General features: G+C 36.1%; 2 protein-coding genes and 1 pseudogene across 2 annotated transcripts; 1 reads left to right on the plus strand and 2 right to left on the minus strand.

The window, feature by feature from the left end:
- Nucleotides 1-1,730: 1,730 nt before the first annotated feature.
- On the plus strand, nucleotides 1,731-8,433 carry LOC133671018 (NADH dehydrogenase [ubiquinone] iron-sulfur protein 1, mitochondrial-like). Its single transcript, XM_062091633.1, has 5 exons — nucleotides 1,731-2,321; nucleotides 4,024-4,270; nucleotides 5,525-5,819; nucleotides 6,559-6,933; nucleotides 7,195-8,433. The coding sequence occupies exons 1-5, from the start codon at nucleotides 1,919-1,921 to the stop codon at nucleotides 8,092-8,094; spliced, it is 2,220 nt and encodes a 739-aa protein (XP_061947617.1). The 5' UTR covers nucleotides 1,731-1,918; the 3' UTR covers nucleotides 8,095-8,433.
- Nucleotides 8,434-10,089: 1,656 nt separating this feature from the next.
- On the minus strand, nucleotides 10,090-14,422 carry LOC133670690 (putative disease resistance protein RGA1). Its single transcript, XM_062091258.1, has one exon. The coding sequence runs from the start codon at nucleotides 13,646-13,648 to the stop codon at nucleotides 10,412-10,414; it is 3,237 nt and encodes a 1,078-aa protein (XP_061947242.1). The 5' UTR covers nucleotides 13,649-14,422; the 3' UTR covers nucleotides 10,090-10,411.
- Nucleotides 14,423-14,490: 68 nt separating this feature from the next.
- On the minus strand, nucleotides 14,491-15,915 carry LOC133670845 (glutamine synthetase cytosolic isozyme 2-like; annotated as a pseudogene).
- Nucleotides 15,916-16,801: the final 886 nt, after the last annotated feature.

Here is a 16,801-nt window from a genome sequence, read left to right on the forward strand (position 1 = left end):
TTTCTTTTTTAAAAAAAAAAAGAATTAATTCTTCTTATTTTGTTCATGGTTCAACCTAAAATCAAAACATATATTGTAAGAAAAAATTGATAATTTTGACGGTTTTGCTAAAAACATAACATAAAAAAATCCAAGCATAATCAAAACAAACCAATAAAATATATCTAATTAATTAAAAAAAATCAATATAACAAGAATTCAAAAAACAATTGATAGAACTAGAAGATCTAAGAAAAAAAAGGAAAATGATAGAATTATTAAAAAAACCTTATCAAATTATTAACAAACATCTCAAAACAAAACAAAAATATATTTTAAATTTAAGTTACCTTATTTTATTTGATGAAACATAAATTAATTAATAGCTCTGCTTCAATCTTTTTGTAGAAAAACTTTGCTCATGATTTATGTTTTTGATTGATTGCAGGATATTAGGGTAAATTGGTGGCTCTGTTTTTTATTTCACAAAATAATATCTTTATATATTTTTTTTCCATGTAGGTCAAGAGTAAATTCAAAGAAAATCAAAAATAAAATCACACTTAATTTAGGAGGGCTACCTTTTTAAAATAAAAAATATAACACTTCCTCCTATTTAATTACCTAATTACCCAATATAGAAAAAAAAAAAAAGAGTATTGTAGGGGCAAGTATTGCAGGGGGGCCCGGGCCCCTGCTTGCTCCCCTTTGCTTCCGCCCCTGTCTGTGAGTGATTGATTGTATTTTTAGTGCTCCATGAAAAATGAATTTTAAACCTAATTTCCTGTTTAGAAAACATCGACTCTGTGGGTAATTGATTGTATTTTTGGTGCTCTATGAAAAATGATTTTCGAGACTCATTTCCTGTTTAGAAAATCCAAGGTCAAAACTCATTGATAAGTGGGTGGGGGTTTATTCTATACTCAATATTTCTAGGCTTCATAAATATCAAACAGATAATATGAATCTAGCTCGCTTTCAAGTTTAATAATTTTGAGCGTGATTATATATTGAGTCTAAGTGAACATAGATTTGATAAATTATTAGACTCAACACCTCTTGAATTTGGTTACATGTAGAGCTTAATTAAACATGAACATATGTTTAACGAGCCGTCAGGCTAAGCACTCTTGAGCTTGGTTGCACACCAAGCCAATTAAGTATAGGTCTAGCAAATTATTGACCCATCATCCTTATACTTGATTGCACGCTAAATCCTAATAATGTGCATGTATTATCCATTTAATCAAATTAATATATTTTGTAAAAATTAAACAATCTTAGAATAAAGTCTAATATTTTCCTTTTAATCTTAACTCTTGCAAATCATCTAGTAAATTCCATACCTTTAATTACATACTTTTTAAATAATCATCTTTGGTAAAATAATACTAATTATTTAAAACAATTTTATTTCATTTTTTTTAAAACAAATATTTCTTAAAAAAAATAATAATTTTAATTAGTTCGACTAAACCATCAATCAATTTTGAATTAATATTTTTAAAACTTAACTTTGCTCAAAAGATGAATCAACTAAGTTCTAAGTATTTAGTATTGTGATGGATGCATGATAATATTTTTTTTTAAATATTTTTAATTAAAACTATATTAATTTTTTTATTTTTAATATCAAAATTATAAAAAAAATATTAAAAATAATAATTTTTCAAAAAAAAAACATTTTTTAAATTCCCTCGTACTCTCTTTCAAAAGCAAAAACAAACTTTTACCTCGAACCCCATTAATGAAAAACCAAGTATGATCAGATTTCATTGATCCACCCCAAACAGATCCGGGTCGGTCATATCATCCTCCACGTAAACAATCCTCCTTCATAAACCATTGCTGACACTTAACACACGCCTTCTTCCTCTCCACCATTTCTTTCTCAGTAACACTCGAGATCTCAAACCTTGGCACCAAAAAGTAACACAAAATGGGGTTAGGCTTATTAGCTTCAAGGCTCATAAGACCTCAAACTGCTGCCCGAACCCTTCTTCTACGCTCCATCGTGACCAAACCGGAGCTTCAATCACCCGAACCGGCAACCGCCCCACAACCCGACCCAACACCTGGTCTTCCGCCGCGAACACCATTGGGTGGTGCCCGAGTTCACTTTCCGAACCCGGAAGATGCAATCGAAGTGTTTGTTGATGGGTACCCAGTGAAAATCCCGAAAGGGATGACTGTGTTACAAGCTTGTGAAGTTGCTGGTGTTGATATTCCGAGGTTTTGTTATCATAGTCGGTTGTCGATTGCTGGGAACTGTCGTATGTGTCTTGTGGAAGTGGAGAAGAGTCCTAAGCCTGTTGCTTCTTGCGCTATGCCTGCTCTTCCTGGTAGGTTTTTTTACTTTTTTTATCTGGCTTTTTAATTTGGATTGTCAATTTGGTGGAATTGGTGGAATTGGTGGAATTTGTTTTAATCGTGAGTAAAGATCGGAATTTTTTGGTAATTTATTGTTAGGATTTTCCCCTTTTGTGTTTTTTTTTTCCTTGAAATGATTAGTTTTTTTTCTTTTTAATTATGAGTGGAATTTGTTTTAATTGTGAGTAAAGATTGGAAATTCTTGGTAATTTATGGTTAGGATTTTTCCCTTTTGTGATTTTTTTTTGTTGAAGTGATTAGTTTTTAATTTGTTTTGTAGGTAGAAATGAATGATAATTTATGTCTGTGATTTGGCTGATTTTGGTGATTTTAATTAGAATTTGGAGTGTTGGACTGTTCTTTTTTGGGTTTTTGAGCTGGATGGTGAATTTGGTGGAAATGAGTGTAATTTGCGTGGATGTTGAGTAAAGATTGGAAATTTTTGTTGTTTATTTGTAACTTGTATTTTGGGTTTTTATGACTTCTTTGGGGTTTGATTTTTTAACTGGTTTATTTGGTGTTTAATTTGGTAAAAATGAGTGCAATTTGTATGATTATTGATTGAAGAACAGAACATTTTTGATAATCGATGGTTTAGGCTTTTGGCTTTTTGTGATTTGGGTTCTTATTTCTCTAATTACTCTATTGGTAGAAATGGCTGCTAACTTTTGATGGTGATCGTGTGATCTTGATGGGCTTAAGTGGTAATTGGTGTTCATGTGGTTTAACTGGGTTTTCAATTTAGTTCTGGATATCCATTTACCAATCGAAAATGGGATTTAATTTTTTATATATGGTGTTATTTTTTTGGAAATTGGAATCTTATGGATCATTTCATTAAAAAGGATAAGATTTAATTAGGCATCTGTTTGCTCATTTGTTATAATAGATTTGTGTCTTTGATGCCTTGAGTATGAAATGCAATGCAACAATGTGGTACATTTGGGGGTCTAGATTATGGTGTGCTTTAATTGTTTGATATATTGAACATTCTATTATTTATGATTTTTGCTTTCTCCCAAACAAGTCATGATGGGTAATTCGTATTTAGTTGGATGTTGTTCTTAAAGCTATTGTTTTTCTCGTTGCTTTTTTTTTCTTTCCCTAGAGGTTCATTTAGATGTGTATTATTTTGTCTCATTTTTGTTTAGTTCACCTTTTCAAGTTTGCAGGTGATCTCTTTTGCTCTTTTGATTTTTTTCCTTGTTTTCTGGTTTTGTGACTGAGAAACTAGTTGGTTTTAGTTTCTTGCCATGTTCTCAGCAGAAAATTTTGTTTTTATTTTATTATGATTGATTTAATGTTTCTAGTTTTTTGGTTTGTTTTTGCTGTCAATGTTTCTGATTTATTTGCTACTTTAAAAGCTTCATCACACACACACATATATGATTCATCTCAGATTTGATTTATGGCATGCATTGTATATGCAAATGCATTTTTATTTGCTTATATAATTATAAGAAATGGCTATTTTATGATGCAAGCTCTTTGTATGAATTTGCATGTATCCTTAGTTTTTCCCTTTTGTTTCATAATCTTTTTTTTTTAGGATCTTTTGGTTTCTTAATTTGTTGATTGAAGTTTCAGGATTGCATAGTTTAAGAATATGTATTCTCTTTAGCATCTGTTTTGTTTCTTAATGATGTTTCATTTATCTGAGGGTTTATATTGTAGGAATGAAGATTAAGACAGACACACCTGTGGCAAAGAAAGCACGAGAAGGGGTTATGGAATTTTTGCTGATGAATCACCCATTAGATTGTCCAATTTGTGATCAAGGTGGAGAGTGTGATCTTCAGGATCAGTCTATGGCATTTGGATCTGATCGTGGCAGGTTCACTGAAGTGAAGCGATCAGTTGTTGATAAGAATCTTGGCCCTTTGGTGAAGACTGTGATGACTCGTTGCATTCAGTGTACAAGGTTTGATTCTGAAACCACTTGTTCATGTTATCTATTATACGAACATGATTATTTTGAATCATCAAACATTTGTTTTGTGCAAGCAGCGTTGAATATGACAGCATATATGTGCATAGTCTTTAAAGCAATAATTTGACTTTAGGAGTGCAATGCAATTACTTCTGTTTAGCCTTTTCAATTAGGATAAATTTCATACTTTGGACAAAAATCTTCATGCTGCAAAGAGTTACCAGATCTTGTCTGTGAGTCATTTTCTATTATTCCCCATTGTGGTTGATTTTTCTTTTCTGTTTTTGATGAATGATACACTGAGACCTTGTTAGGGTTTGAATCCTGGACTTTGACCCCATGATTAAGGTTTTAAGAGATTACTTGGTGCAAATTGGGTTAGACTCCACTGCTCATTTCATACTTGATTTTTTATCTCTGTTTTCAGTCTTCCACTTAAGGAAGCTAGTGTAATCCTTGCCATTGTTCTGACTTATCAAGAAATCCAATCTCTATTCAATATGATAATATTCTTTTATTGTTCTGTTTCTTAGATGCGTTCACCTTTGACATCTAGTAGTTTGCATTTTCATGCTTTTGTCACCTCTCCCTGTTCTAAATACATTTGAAAGAAATTTATGTGGCATGTCCCACATTGATGAATAGAATAATTCCTAAATTAGTTCTGCATACAATGGAAAAACTTTTATCCTTTACCCCCTTTTATGATTAACTTGTTCAGAAGCCAACAGGTTTTAGTGTTTTTCTTTTTAACCAACTTATTTGGTCTTGGATAATCTTCCTTTTACTTTCTTGGTTAATCCATTTTAGCATTTCATATGTTGTTTCATTGATTTTTTTTCACTCTAGTGATGTGATGTGATGTGATGTGATGAAGTTAGGTCATGTGCTGTGGGTTACTGCATAAAAATGAATCTTTGATGTAATTGCATGTGAACGCAGCTTTGCCAAATTATTTGATCTGTAAGCTTTGCTAATGGTTGAAGATGCAGTTGATGTCTTTGTAATTTGCCATAAACTTGTAATAAATCTTTGATGTAATTGCATGTGAATGCAGTTTTGCAATATTAGTTGATCTGTAAGCTTTGCTAATGGTTGAAGTTGCAGTTGCAGTTGCAGTTGATGTCTTTGGAATTTGCCATCAACTTGTTCTTGTTTTCTGTCAGCATTTATACATCTTGATTATAGTTTTGTGCACACTGTGCTATCTTATGATGTGAACTCAAATATTCTTTTGGGGCCCAGGTGTGTGAGGTTTGCAACAGAAGTTGCTGGGGTTCAGGATCTTGGCATGTTAGGTCGTGGCAGCGGAGAAGAAATTGGAACTTATGTTGAAAAACTTATGACAAGTGAACTATCTGGAAATGTGATAGATATCTGTCCTGTGGGAGCCCTTACCTCAAAACCTTTTGCATTTAAAGCTCGAAATTGGGAGTTGAAAGGTACAGAGACCATTGATGTCTCTGATGCAGTTGGATCCAACATCCGGATTGATAGCAGAGGTCCAGAGGTCCTGCGCATCACTCCACGGTTAAATGAGGTAGATTCCCTGCACTGCAGTGTGTTATTTTCATTATTTTTCAGATATTGTTTTGGTTGGGCTAACCAAAACGTCAACTTGCTTCCTTCTAAAACAAATTTGTCTTGTTCTTTGAAGGGCTTAGAATTTTTTGTGAATAGGAAATAAGGCTATTGTTTTATATTTGGCAATTAGGTTTACCAAGTGGCATTGCATTTTATGTTCGTTCTGGTGTTGACAAGGATTTTATGAGTTCAATAAATGTTAAACTATACAAAATCCATCAATTTACTAGTAGATTCTTTGCTTGAGAGGGTATGAATAGATCAACAGCTTAATTGTAGCATTCTAAAAGTAGGCCGCTGTGTTTATTCTAGTTTTATGTTATGCAAAATAAGTTATTGTTCAGTGATGTTAGACCCGCTGTTTCAGTTTGTGAAGAACTACTGGGTCCTCTTAACTTGTTTCTTTCAACAGATTGATTTATGATCTTATTGCTTTGATTTCTTTCAAGTGAATTACTTAGAAGACAATCAAGCTGATTAATTCTGGCTCTTTTGTTGTGTATTTTACATAAATTAATTATGGGGCAAAGCACTTCAATATACTCCGTTTTAAATATCCTACTATGATTATAATAGATTAAAAAGGTGAAGAAAAAAATATCAATAATTTCTGCTTTTATGTCATGGATTTTTAATTGTTTTTTGGTGTACAAGACTGCAAGGCCTGTTCATGATTTTGGACTGGCCTATTTCAGGATATAAATGAAGAATGGATATCAGACAAGACTCGGTTTTGCTATGATGGTCTAAAGAGGCAGAGGCTAAATGATCCTATGATTCGTGGCTCAGATGGGCGCTTCAAGGTCGTGAGCTGGCATGATGCCTTAGCTGTGGTTGCTGAGATTGCTCATCAAGTTAAACCAGAGGAAATAGTGGGGATTGCTGGTAAACTATCTGATGCTGAATCCATGATGGCGCTGAAAGATTTCTTAAACAAAATGGGGTCAAATAATGTGTGGTGTGAAGGAAATGGACCTAGCCCAAATGCTGATCTTCGATCTGGATATATTATGAACTGTGGCATTAGTGGTCTTGAGAATGCAGATGTTTTCCTCTTGGTTGGCACCCAGGTAATCGTAAGGACATTTTTAGTCATTTATAGAATGGAACTCTTAGATTTCAGCTGTGCTTTGTGCTATTTCTTTGTTTATGACTTCACAGCCATTAATTTGTCTTCTGTTTGTATGACGTCTTGAATTTGTTCTTTGCACTTGTACCACTGTTTTACACTTTTTCCTTGCCACATTGACTTCGAAATAATCTTGTTTCCTAGGCATTTGGGTTGATTGAGATTTTGTCATTATCTCATATATTGTTTGCTGAATTGTCAGCCAAGGGTAGAAGCTGCCATGGTTAATGCCAGAATCCGCAAGACAGTTCGAGGAAGCAATGCTAAGGTTGCTTATGTTGGCCCTCCGACAGAATTCAACTATGATTGTGAGCATCTAGGCACTGGTCCTGAAACTCTTACTGAAATTGCAGAGGGTCGCCACCCATTTTGCTCAACACTTTCAAATGCCAAAAACCCTGCCATCGTTGTTGGTGCTGGACTCTTTGAGAGATCAGACAAGGATGCAATTTTCTCTGCTGTTGAAACCATTGTGAAAAATGGAAATGTTGTAAGACCTGATTGGAATGGTTTCAATGTGTTGCTTCTCAATGCTGCCCAAGCTGCAGCACTTGACCTTGGACTTGTGCCAGAATCTATCCAAAGTATTGAGAGCGCCAAATTTTTGTATCTGATGGGTGCTGATGATGTGGATTTGGAAAAGCTTCCAAGTGATGCCTTTGTTGTTTATCAGGGGCACCATGGGGACCGAGGCGTGTACCGTGCCAATGTAATTCTCCCAGCATCAGCATTCAGTGAGAAAGAAGGGACATATGAAAACACAGAAGGGTGTGCGCAGCAGACTTTGCCTGCAGTTCCAACAGTTGGTGATTCCAGGGATGATTGGAAGATAATTCGTGCTCTTTCTGAGGTAGCAGGGGTGCAGTTGCCCTATGATACAATTGGGGCTGTCCGATCTCGGATTAGGACTGTTGCACCAAACCTCTTGAGCATGGACGAGAGAGAGCCAGCTACCTTTTGGGCTTCATTGAAGCCTGAGGTTAATCAGAAGATGAATTCAACTCCTTTCCAGGCTGCTATAGAGAATTTCTATATGACTGATTCTATTACCAGGGCATCAAAGATAATGGCTCAATGCAGTTCACTGCTGCTAAAGAAGTGAGTTCTTGATTTGTTTTATCTTTCCAAAAAACTTGCAAATTCACTTTTAGTTGTATAATCATTCAAGCCGTGCAAGGCCTTGTTTGGCAAAGGGACAAGCTTGTGGAACTTTGGAAGTACATCCAATAAGGTTACTTTTGGATTCTGTTTATTTCACTGTAACATGTCCAATGTAATAGCATTTCCCTGTAACCTTTTTGTGTGTAAGACACTGAACTTCCCAGGTTTTTTTTGGCTCGATCTTATAAGATGCTCCAGTTTGCGGCAGCATCTGCTTTTGTTCACCAATTCTATTTAATAAAGAAACATCCTCGTGGAGTGAAGTTATCTTTTTAGTTAATTCTTATTCATGGTGGGCTAGTGTGTTAATTATAAAAGCAGGTTGTCTCCTCATTACTTGATAAGCTCTTTGTTCACAACTGTTGAAAACCATATTCAAGGAGTTTCCTTTTAGCAAGTTTCAAGTAGCTCACTGTTTGGTCTCTAACCCTCCACGAGTGCATTTTGCCATCTCCATTGCAAGCTTCTGTAGCTTCTTAGCCTTTAAGCATCTTGTCATGATCTCAACCCATTTGCTATGCGGTATGGACTCCAATTTGTCCCACTTTATCAAACTATAAGGTGTTACTTTGGCAGTTAGGGACAATCTAGCTATTAAGAAGGAATGCCTACCTCCTTCATGCATTGCAAGATTCATTGGATTTTACATCAAATTAAAAGGGGCTGTTGAGTAGCAGACTTGGTATTTGAAGATATTTGAAAACAACAAAAAAGAAAACAATTGGAGATATTTGAAGCACGTTGTGTTGCACATTGATCATGGAAACATCTCATAAAACTAGTAATTATTTATTTTGCTCCTTAAATTCATCTAAAATTGATGGTGTTGCTCATAGACGATCAGAAGCATTATTTCTACAAGTTCCATGGCCAGTAATATCAGTTTCCTGTGACTCTGTCAACTTCATGAGCAGACCTGGTATCGTCTTGAGAAGCAGAATCAGCATTTCCACAACAAATTTTCATAATATTATTACAGCATCTACTAAATTGAAGCGTGCTAAAAGTGGCTCCATGACTAACACCAGTTGTTGCAGTAACAACTGGTGTTAGTCAAACTGATTGGATGATGGGGGTTGGACATGAGGTTAGAAAGATTTTCCATGATGTTACCAGCACTGTTTACCTATAAAATCTAAAAGGAGGAGCCATTGGCATCTCTTAAGGCATTTCTTTATTGTTTCTTGTAAATCAGGGAGAATCAAGCTCAAGACTTGTTGATTAGTCTAGTTCTAAGCACTGTCTTTTAAGTGCATTGATTAATTAAAAATGCAAGTCAATCTTGTTTTTTTTTTTCATAGAGCATTTACCTGATCTTTATGTTTTCATCTCATAATTGAAGGTTTCATCAAGGTTATGCATGCTGATGTTACAGCCAGATTAGCAGGGGTGATTATGCATAACAGAGAGGATCCTGTAATTCCAATAGGTGCCAGCAAATGGTCATCAGTTGACTACTCACCATCTAAAGTCTAGTACCATAATATCTTTGAATTGTCATCCCCTCCTTTGGCCACTTCTATGTCATCCTCTGACGCTAAACCAAGGAAGCCTGCACTTTTGCTGATTAGTAACATCAATTCTGGAAACAGAACGTCTTGTTCTCACCATTATTTCATCAGTGAGAAAACGAGAATTACATCATCAGTATAATTTCCTACTCGATTCCTTTCCTTCTATGGCTATGGATCGATGACATTACTATCATTTCCTTTGATAATGAAAACCATAAAGGATTTTCAGAAAGGAGAATCTGATTAAAGATCGGTTCCTGCAAAGAACTTTCAGAATGCCCTGAAGTGGCTTCTGGAGTAATGTCTGGCAGATGACTACTTGGTGTTCTACTTCTCAGGACATGCATTCAGAGTTCTAGCAACCTGATTTCAATGTCGATGCCTCAACTAGGAAAATCAGAATTCAGAGTTCTAGCTAAATGTTATCAAGAACACAAGATATTTATGATTTATAAAATAAGACAAACAAAGATAGTATGAAGTAGAATTGCAAGTACAAGGTAATGGTAACTCAAGGTTCATGTGGTCTCGCTCCTGTAATTTACAAGGCTAAGTAAAGAAAGAAAAGGCATGAACAACAATTTCACTAAAGAAAATACGCGGGGAAGGAAATTACGATGAAATCTTTATACCCATAAATGCAATGCCAAAAAGTCCAATTGCTGTAATCTATTACAATCCCCAATGTCCCCGTCATTCCAATGTTGATGCGTCTAATCCATCCAAGGATTCTTGGATCGCTTTTCAGTTGATTTCAATGTCAGGGATGTGAGCTATCTTAGGCCAGTCCTTTCCTCTCTCTTTCTCGCACCTTTTCTCTAAATTTGGACAATCGTAGATCACTAGAGATAGGAGAGAAGTGAGATGTTGGATGCTATCCGGCAATGAATTCAGCTCTGGACATCGATAAAGCCCCAAATACTCAAGTGCTGTCAGATGTCGCACTCCCTCAGTTAGGTATGCAAATTGATTACAACCTTGAATCAAAAAGCGACGAAGAGAAGATAAGCCACGCAACCCATTCATTGGCAAAGAATTTAATCTTCCACAATCAGCTATGTGTAAAACCTCCAGAGAAGTGAGGTTCCGAAGACCTTCCTCTGGCAAGCTTTCAAGTTCATCACACCACTGAATCGACAAACTTTTAAGAGCAGAAAGGTTATCTAATACCTTATTTGACAAGGATTGTAGATTTTGCAGACAAAAAATTCGTAAATCCTCAAGGAGTGTATGATTTTGCAATAACCCATCTGGAAGCTCCCTGACGTTGGGAATCCATGAAATATGAAGAGAAGTGATAGAAACGAGATTCCGAACTGACATCAGCAATGAAACATTCCCTCCCTGGATATCTAATTTTTTGATAGAGGGTATAGTTGGTATTTCGTTCAACACAGGGCAATCAACTATGTTCAATTCTCGAAGGCGAGGAAAAGTACACGCAGCCCATTGCTCTAATCTCTCCATTGAATCGAAAGTCAGCGTCTCCAAAGATGGGAATGGATCTTGCTCATCTCCATACACATTGTTGTCAATACACTTCACACCATCCATTGCATGTAACTTAAGATTCTTGAGGAACTGCAGTTTCCCGAATGGTGGAAGTTGTTCACAGTTATGACATGCTTTTAGCTCCATCTCCACTAGATTTGGTAGCATCAAGTTCAAGTTCATCATCCAATTATTTGGAAATTTTGAACCACCATATCCAACTAACCTCAACTTCTTCAGATTTGAATGAGGCTGAAGCCCTTCAAGGACCTCCTGCTCATTATTTGGTAGTGAACGCATAATGTAAGCTCCATGCACTTGCCATGATAAAGTCAATGATAGAAGAGCTGCCTTCAACTTCAAATTGGCAGTTCTGGCATCTGTTGAATTCTTAACATTATCAAGATCTGTGATACTCAATTCACCAGCAAGATTATTCAGCCTTTCCAGCTCCCCTATGGAACGACCATCCTCCTTGCCCACAATGAACAAGGTAAGTTTTCGCAGGCATATCAATTGCCCCATTCCACAAGGCATAAATCGAAGTGAATGGCAACCCGTGATGTCAAGATATACGAGACTTTTCATCTGCTTCATACCTTTCGGTAATTGGATGAGTTCTCTGCAATCTCTCAGATCTAGTGTCTGGAGGTTTTGGAGAAAGGTTATACAATCAGGCAGTGTTATGATCCAGGAGCCTGACACATCTAGATACCTTAGATGTTTCAAATCACAAATTGACTTTGGCAATTTCTTCACCCGGACATTTCTTAAACTCAAGGCTCGATATTTTTGACTAGAAGAATACATATTAAGGCTCTTTCCCCATCGCTTTTGAATCCAATCATAATCCACCAAAAGACATGAGCGCAGTGAATGGACTTTGAGAAGTTTTTCTTCCGGAGGAACTTCTTGTCTGTGGTTAAAAGCTACATGACGAACAGTTTTAGGAATTTCCAACTCCCCATCGCCTTCTATCGTATAGCATTCTTGTGCTGCAATGGATTGTGCGAGATCATGCATGAGATCATGCATTTTACATGTTATGTTGCCAAATCCATCATCCTCGACCTCTTGCAGAAATGACCTTCCCACTAGTTCATTGAATATCTCAATACCCATGACGTGCAAATCCATTTCTTTTTTGCAAGAAATAAAACCATTTGCCATCCACAAAGCAACCACCTCCTCCCTCCTCATCACGTGATCTTTTGGAAATATAGCGCAATACGCAAAGCATTGCTTCAAATGTGGTGATAGATTAGTGTAACTCAACCTCAAAGCAGGTAAAATCTTGCTTGCTTCTTCTCTTAGATCCCAAATCTCACTTTCTTTGACAGCTATCCACTGATCTTCATTATCTTTAAGCCGCATTAGGTTCCCGAGTGCCTTTATAGCTAAAGGAACACCACCACACTTCTTCACTATTGATACTCCAATGGCTTCCAGGTGTGCCCACTCCTCTGTCCTTCTCATCCAAAATGCAAGCCGTTGAAACAAATGCCATGAATCTTCTTCAGACAATCTCCCCATTTGCAGGACAAAAGCTGTCGCCATTCTACGAGCAACCATCTCAATACGCGTAGTTACTAACACAGCACTACCTTTAGCTCCGGACCTTAATACCTCTTTCAATTTATTCCACCTATCATCATAATCATCCCACACATCATCTAATACAAGCAAAAACTTTTTTCCAGTTAACTTTTGTTGGAGGCGTTGTTGCAAGGGATCCAATTCTTGAATATCACATGAAGCACCATCAATGGACTCTATGATGGCTCTTGTTAATCTTCTTACATCGAAATCAGTAGATACGCACACCCAGATCCTCAAAATGAAATGTTGTTTAACCCTTTCTTCATTGTAGACCATTTGAGAAAGTGTTGTTTTCCCGAGTCCCCCCATTCCCCATATAGCATAAATAGGGAGATTGTCTGCATTTGCGAGCAGGATGTTGACTAGTTCTTCTTTCTCCTTGCCTCTTCCATAAATTTCTGATTCATTCACGAGTGAGCTGGTAAGCCGCCAATCGTAGGTATCAGCTGCTGTGTCCCCAACTCGTGGTGTTAAATTGAACTTGTTTTTCTCATTGGCAATGGCATCCAGTTTTTCTCTCACATTTTTCAATTTAAGCCCCATTTTCAATCGAAAAACTAGTGGATTATGACCGAAAGAAAAGAAGGATCTTACTCGATTTTTGAGATCTCTTCGCTGCAGAAGCCACTGAGCTTCAATTGCAAACTCATCCAGTACATCATCAACAACATAAGCTGCATCCTTGAGGTCGCTGAGCCACACCTTGATAGGCTCACTCTTCCACTGCTTCTCCTCTGCATCTTGCAGCACAGCTTGAATGGTTCTGAACGTGCGCTTGAGATTTTCAAGCTCGGTCCTTAGGCCCCCAGCAAGTCCAAGATCTTGAAGAATTGGGGAACTCAAGTTCCCCATGATTGTACTCGCGAGAGCAGAAAGAATTGCATCAGCCATAGATTGTTGAGAAGAAGAAGTAGAAAAGGTGCAAGGACAACTAAAAGCAGGGGATGTGAGCAAGAAATGGTAAGTAAATATGAGAAATGGAAAGGGTGAAAGTGTTTCGTGATGGGATTTACTTCTGCTATCGATCTCTTTTTATTACTGATTTTAGTGTGGTGGTTCAATTTTATCAAAATATTAAAACTGCAGTCTCTTTAACTATACTGATTAGGCTCCACACGGTGCAGACTTGACTAGCCATGGCTGTCTGTGTCTGTATTAAAGCATTGAAGTTTCTGAGAAGCACCTTGATTTTTTCGGCGCTTGCCAAACCCGCCTGCTAGTGTTGTATAAAATATAAAATCACTATCAAACTTATATATTTAAGAAATAAAAATTGAATATAATTTTTGCTAGTGTTGAAATTTATAACCATGGGTTCATGGGACAAAGATACGAGTTCTTAAATCATATTATGCCTTCAAGTTCTTTGACAATTGCAGATTACTTTAAGGGTGATCAACGTCATAGGAAGAAAAATGAATAAATTTTTTTATTTTTTTCCCCTTTGGTTTTACATTTCGGTTTGACTGAAAAATACATTATCAATCCTTACATAATTTTTTGTTTATAAAATTTTTAGTATAGCCTGTACGAGCTCGGTCAATGATCTAGTTTCACTGATATATTAAACTATCCATGATTAATCATTTAGGATTAAAGATTCAAGAGAAAAGCATGGAGTAATTTCAAGTGTATAAAGTAACTTTATTAAATCCAGTCACAACTAGAGATGTGATCTGCATTACCTCAAAACAAAATCTTTTTAAACCATTTCCAGGCACTGGAAATCTGGGTATCCATGAAGGTGATTGAAGTTAAGATTCCATTATTCAACACAAAATGCAGAAACAATCATAAGACAAGCAAGCAAAGGAATAACATACCTTGCAGCCTCAAATACAAATGGAAACAAATTGAAAGATATCCATCCTACTGACAAATCTTTCCAGGTTCCTTGTATGTACAACTACTAACAACATTATTTTGTTTGAGGTATTGCTTGAGATTCCCATGGCTTCCACAGGATGGTGGTTTCTACAATCATGGAAGTCGCAACATATAGATCCATGTTTGAAGCAGGCCTTGTGTCCTCATAATACCCCTTTCCTTCTTTCTCTATGTCACGGCCAACACATGGAAGCTTTGCGATTAGCAAACCCTGTCAATCGGACAAGATGTAAAGAAACTAATGTTAAGACATCTTATAATAAGAGAACTTAAGCAGTAAGGAAATTGTTTCTTTTCCCTCTTACCCAATTGAAAGTACTAATATCCTCTGTTTCGTGCCGCCGTCCGGTCTCTGCTCAATCCCTTTCTCCATAGACTGCAATATGTTCTTTATGCCTCAGACCAAGCTTTTCAATTGCTTTCTTGATGACTTCACAGCCTCCTTCATTTCTCATAGACAAAGCACTGAAAAAGTAAAGAATTTTCAAGTATAAGATAAAAAATAATATCAAGTGTGGAATAAAGAAGCAAATAAATTAAGCTTCAATCAACGATACAAATTTGAACCTGTAATTTTTGTGTGCCCCGCTCCTTTCCAATCTTTTTGACAAAACAGAAGTCCAATTTCCTGAGAGCTCAGACGATAAAAGTACTGAAAACATGCACACTGGCAGCATCCAGTAGGGTAGATGAAATAAAAATTGACCTGAATTGGCTTTAGGATCGAATGAAAGCACAACTCCAGCAACCTCAGTAATCCTCTGTTAACATAAATATAGACATTTCAGAAAACAATAGAAATTGGAATTGTTGTACCATCTTCTGTATTCAAGTACCTCCAGAATGTACCGAGCTGCAGCCCATAATTCATCTCCAACAGAGATACCGAGTGAAGGTCAGCTTGAAATTTCCACTGCATGAAAATGAAAATGGTTTAACGTTGTAAAACAGAACAAGATTAGAATGGTTCTAAACTAGAACTGTAAGATCAAAATGGTAGAAGGGATATGCTCGTTCTTTTATTTTACCTCGCACGACATCACTTCTCCGTTCATACCACTAATGTTCATACCGGCATACAGGCATGCCGTCTACTGTGCATCAACAATGCCGAAGGCTTCGTCAACACCAGCACCACAGTAGTATGGTCCCCGAGGACCAGGATAACCACCAAGAGACCAACCAATAGGCCATTTAACATAGTTCTGCAGCAAGATGTATTCTTTCTCAAGGTCATTCCTGGTTTTTTTATCATATTGCTCATTAATCATAATTATAAAACACTTTGCAGTTATCTTATAAGAAAAAAGAATGAAGAAAGTAAGGGTGGATTAGGATAAAATTAAAATAAAATACCAAAGCCCTTCAGCAACAACATCTGGAGTTTAAGCTTCACATGACTAATCCAATAAACATCAACATCGGAGAGAATGAGATCAAGCTGTGGCGGCGATATCAAGTGGAAAGATACAAGGGAACAAAATTGCACTCACAAGGATGCTATTGCCCTTCTTAAACGGATCTCTGAAAATAGAATGCGGCCTGTTTCATTAAATAAAAGAGGTGTGAATTCAAAAATATTTAAAAATTAACCAAAAAAAAATATAATATAAAAAAACCTAAAACAGATTTGGAATTCACTGCGCACAAACTCAGAAAAATGTGGACGACAATAGTGTATTTATTATTTTAACCTTAAAAACTCATTTACATTATTTTCGGGGGTCCAATGGTAATTAGACATCTCGTTCATTATCAATTTAATTAGGATCTAGAATGTATTTTTTTTTTATTATATAGTGTAATGACTTGGATGCCCTTTACATGCAATAAAAATGGCTTCAATTGAGGGGCGAGTTCAATTTTTTAATTTAGAAAACATACTGAATTGACTTTGTTGCCCTTTAAAACAAATATATTTTAACTATGATGTTAAGGCTTATTCGTATTTTTATTTTGGTCTTTTGGTAATCATTGGGTCAAGACATGGGCGGGTTCGTTTTCTACTTTTGAAATGAACAATTTATTTATTTAATTATCTTTCAAGTCAAAAGATTTTTTAAACTAGGGTTAAAGGGCTTATTTGTCTTTTTAATTCAGTTATTTTGTAATCATGGGTTAAGACATGGGCAATTTGATATTTAAAAAATAATATTT

The sequence above is a fragment of the Populus nigra genome, chromosome 13 (assembly GCF_951802175.1).
Source record: "Populus nigra chromosome 13, ddPopNigr1.1, whole genome shotgun sequence".
In the NCBI taxonomy this organism is placed as follows: domain Eukaryota; kingdom Viridiplantae; phylum Streptophyta; class Magnoliopsida; order Malpighiales; family Salicaceae; genus Populus; species Populus nigra.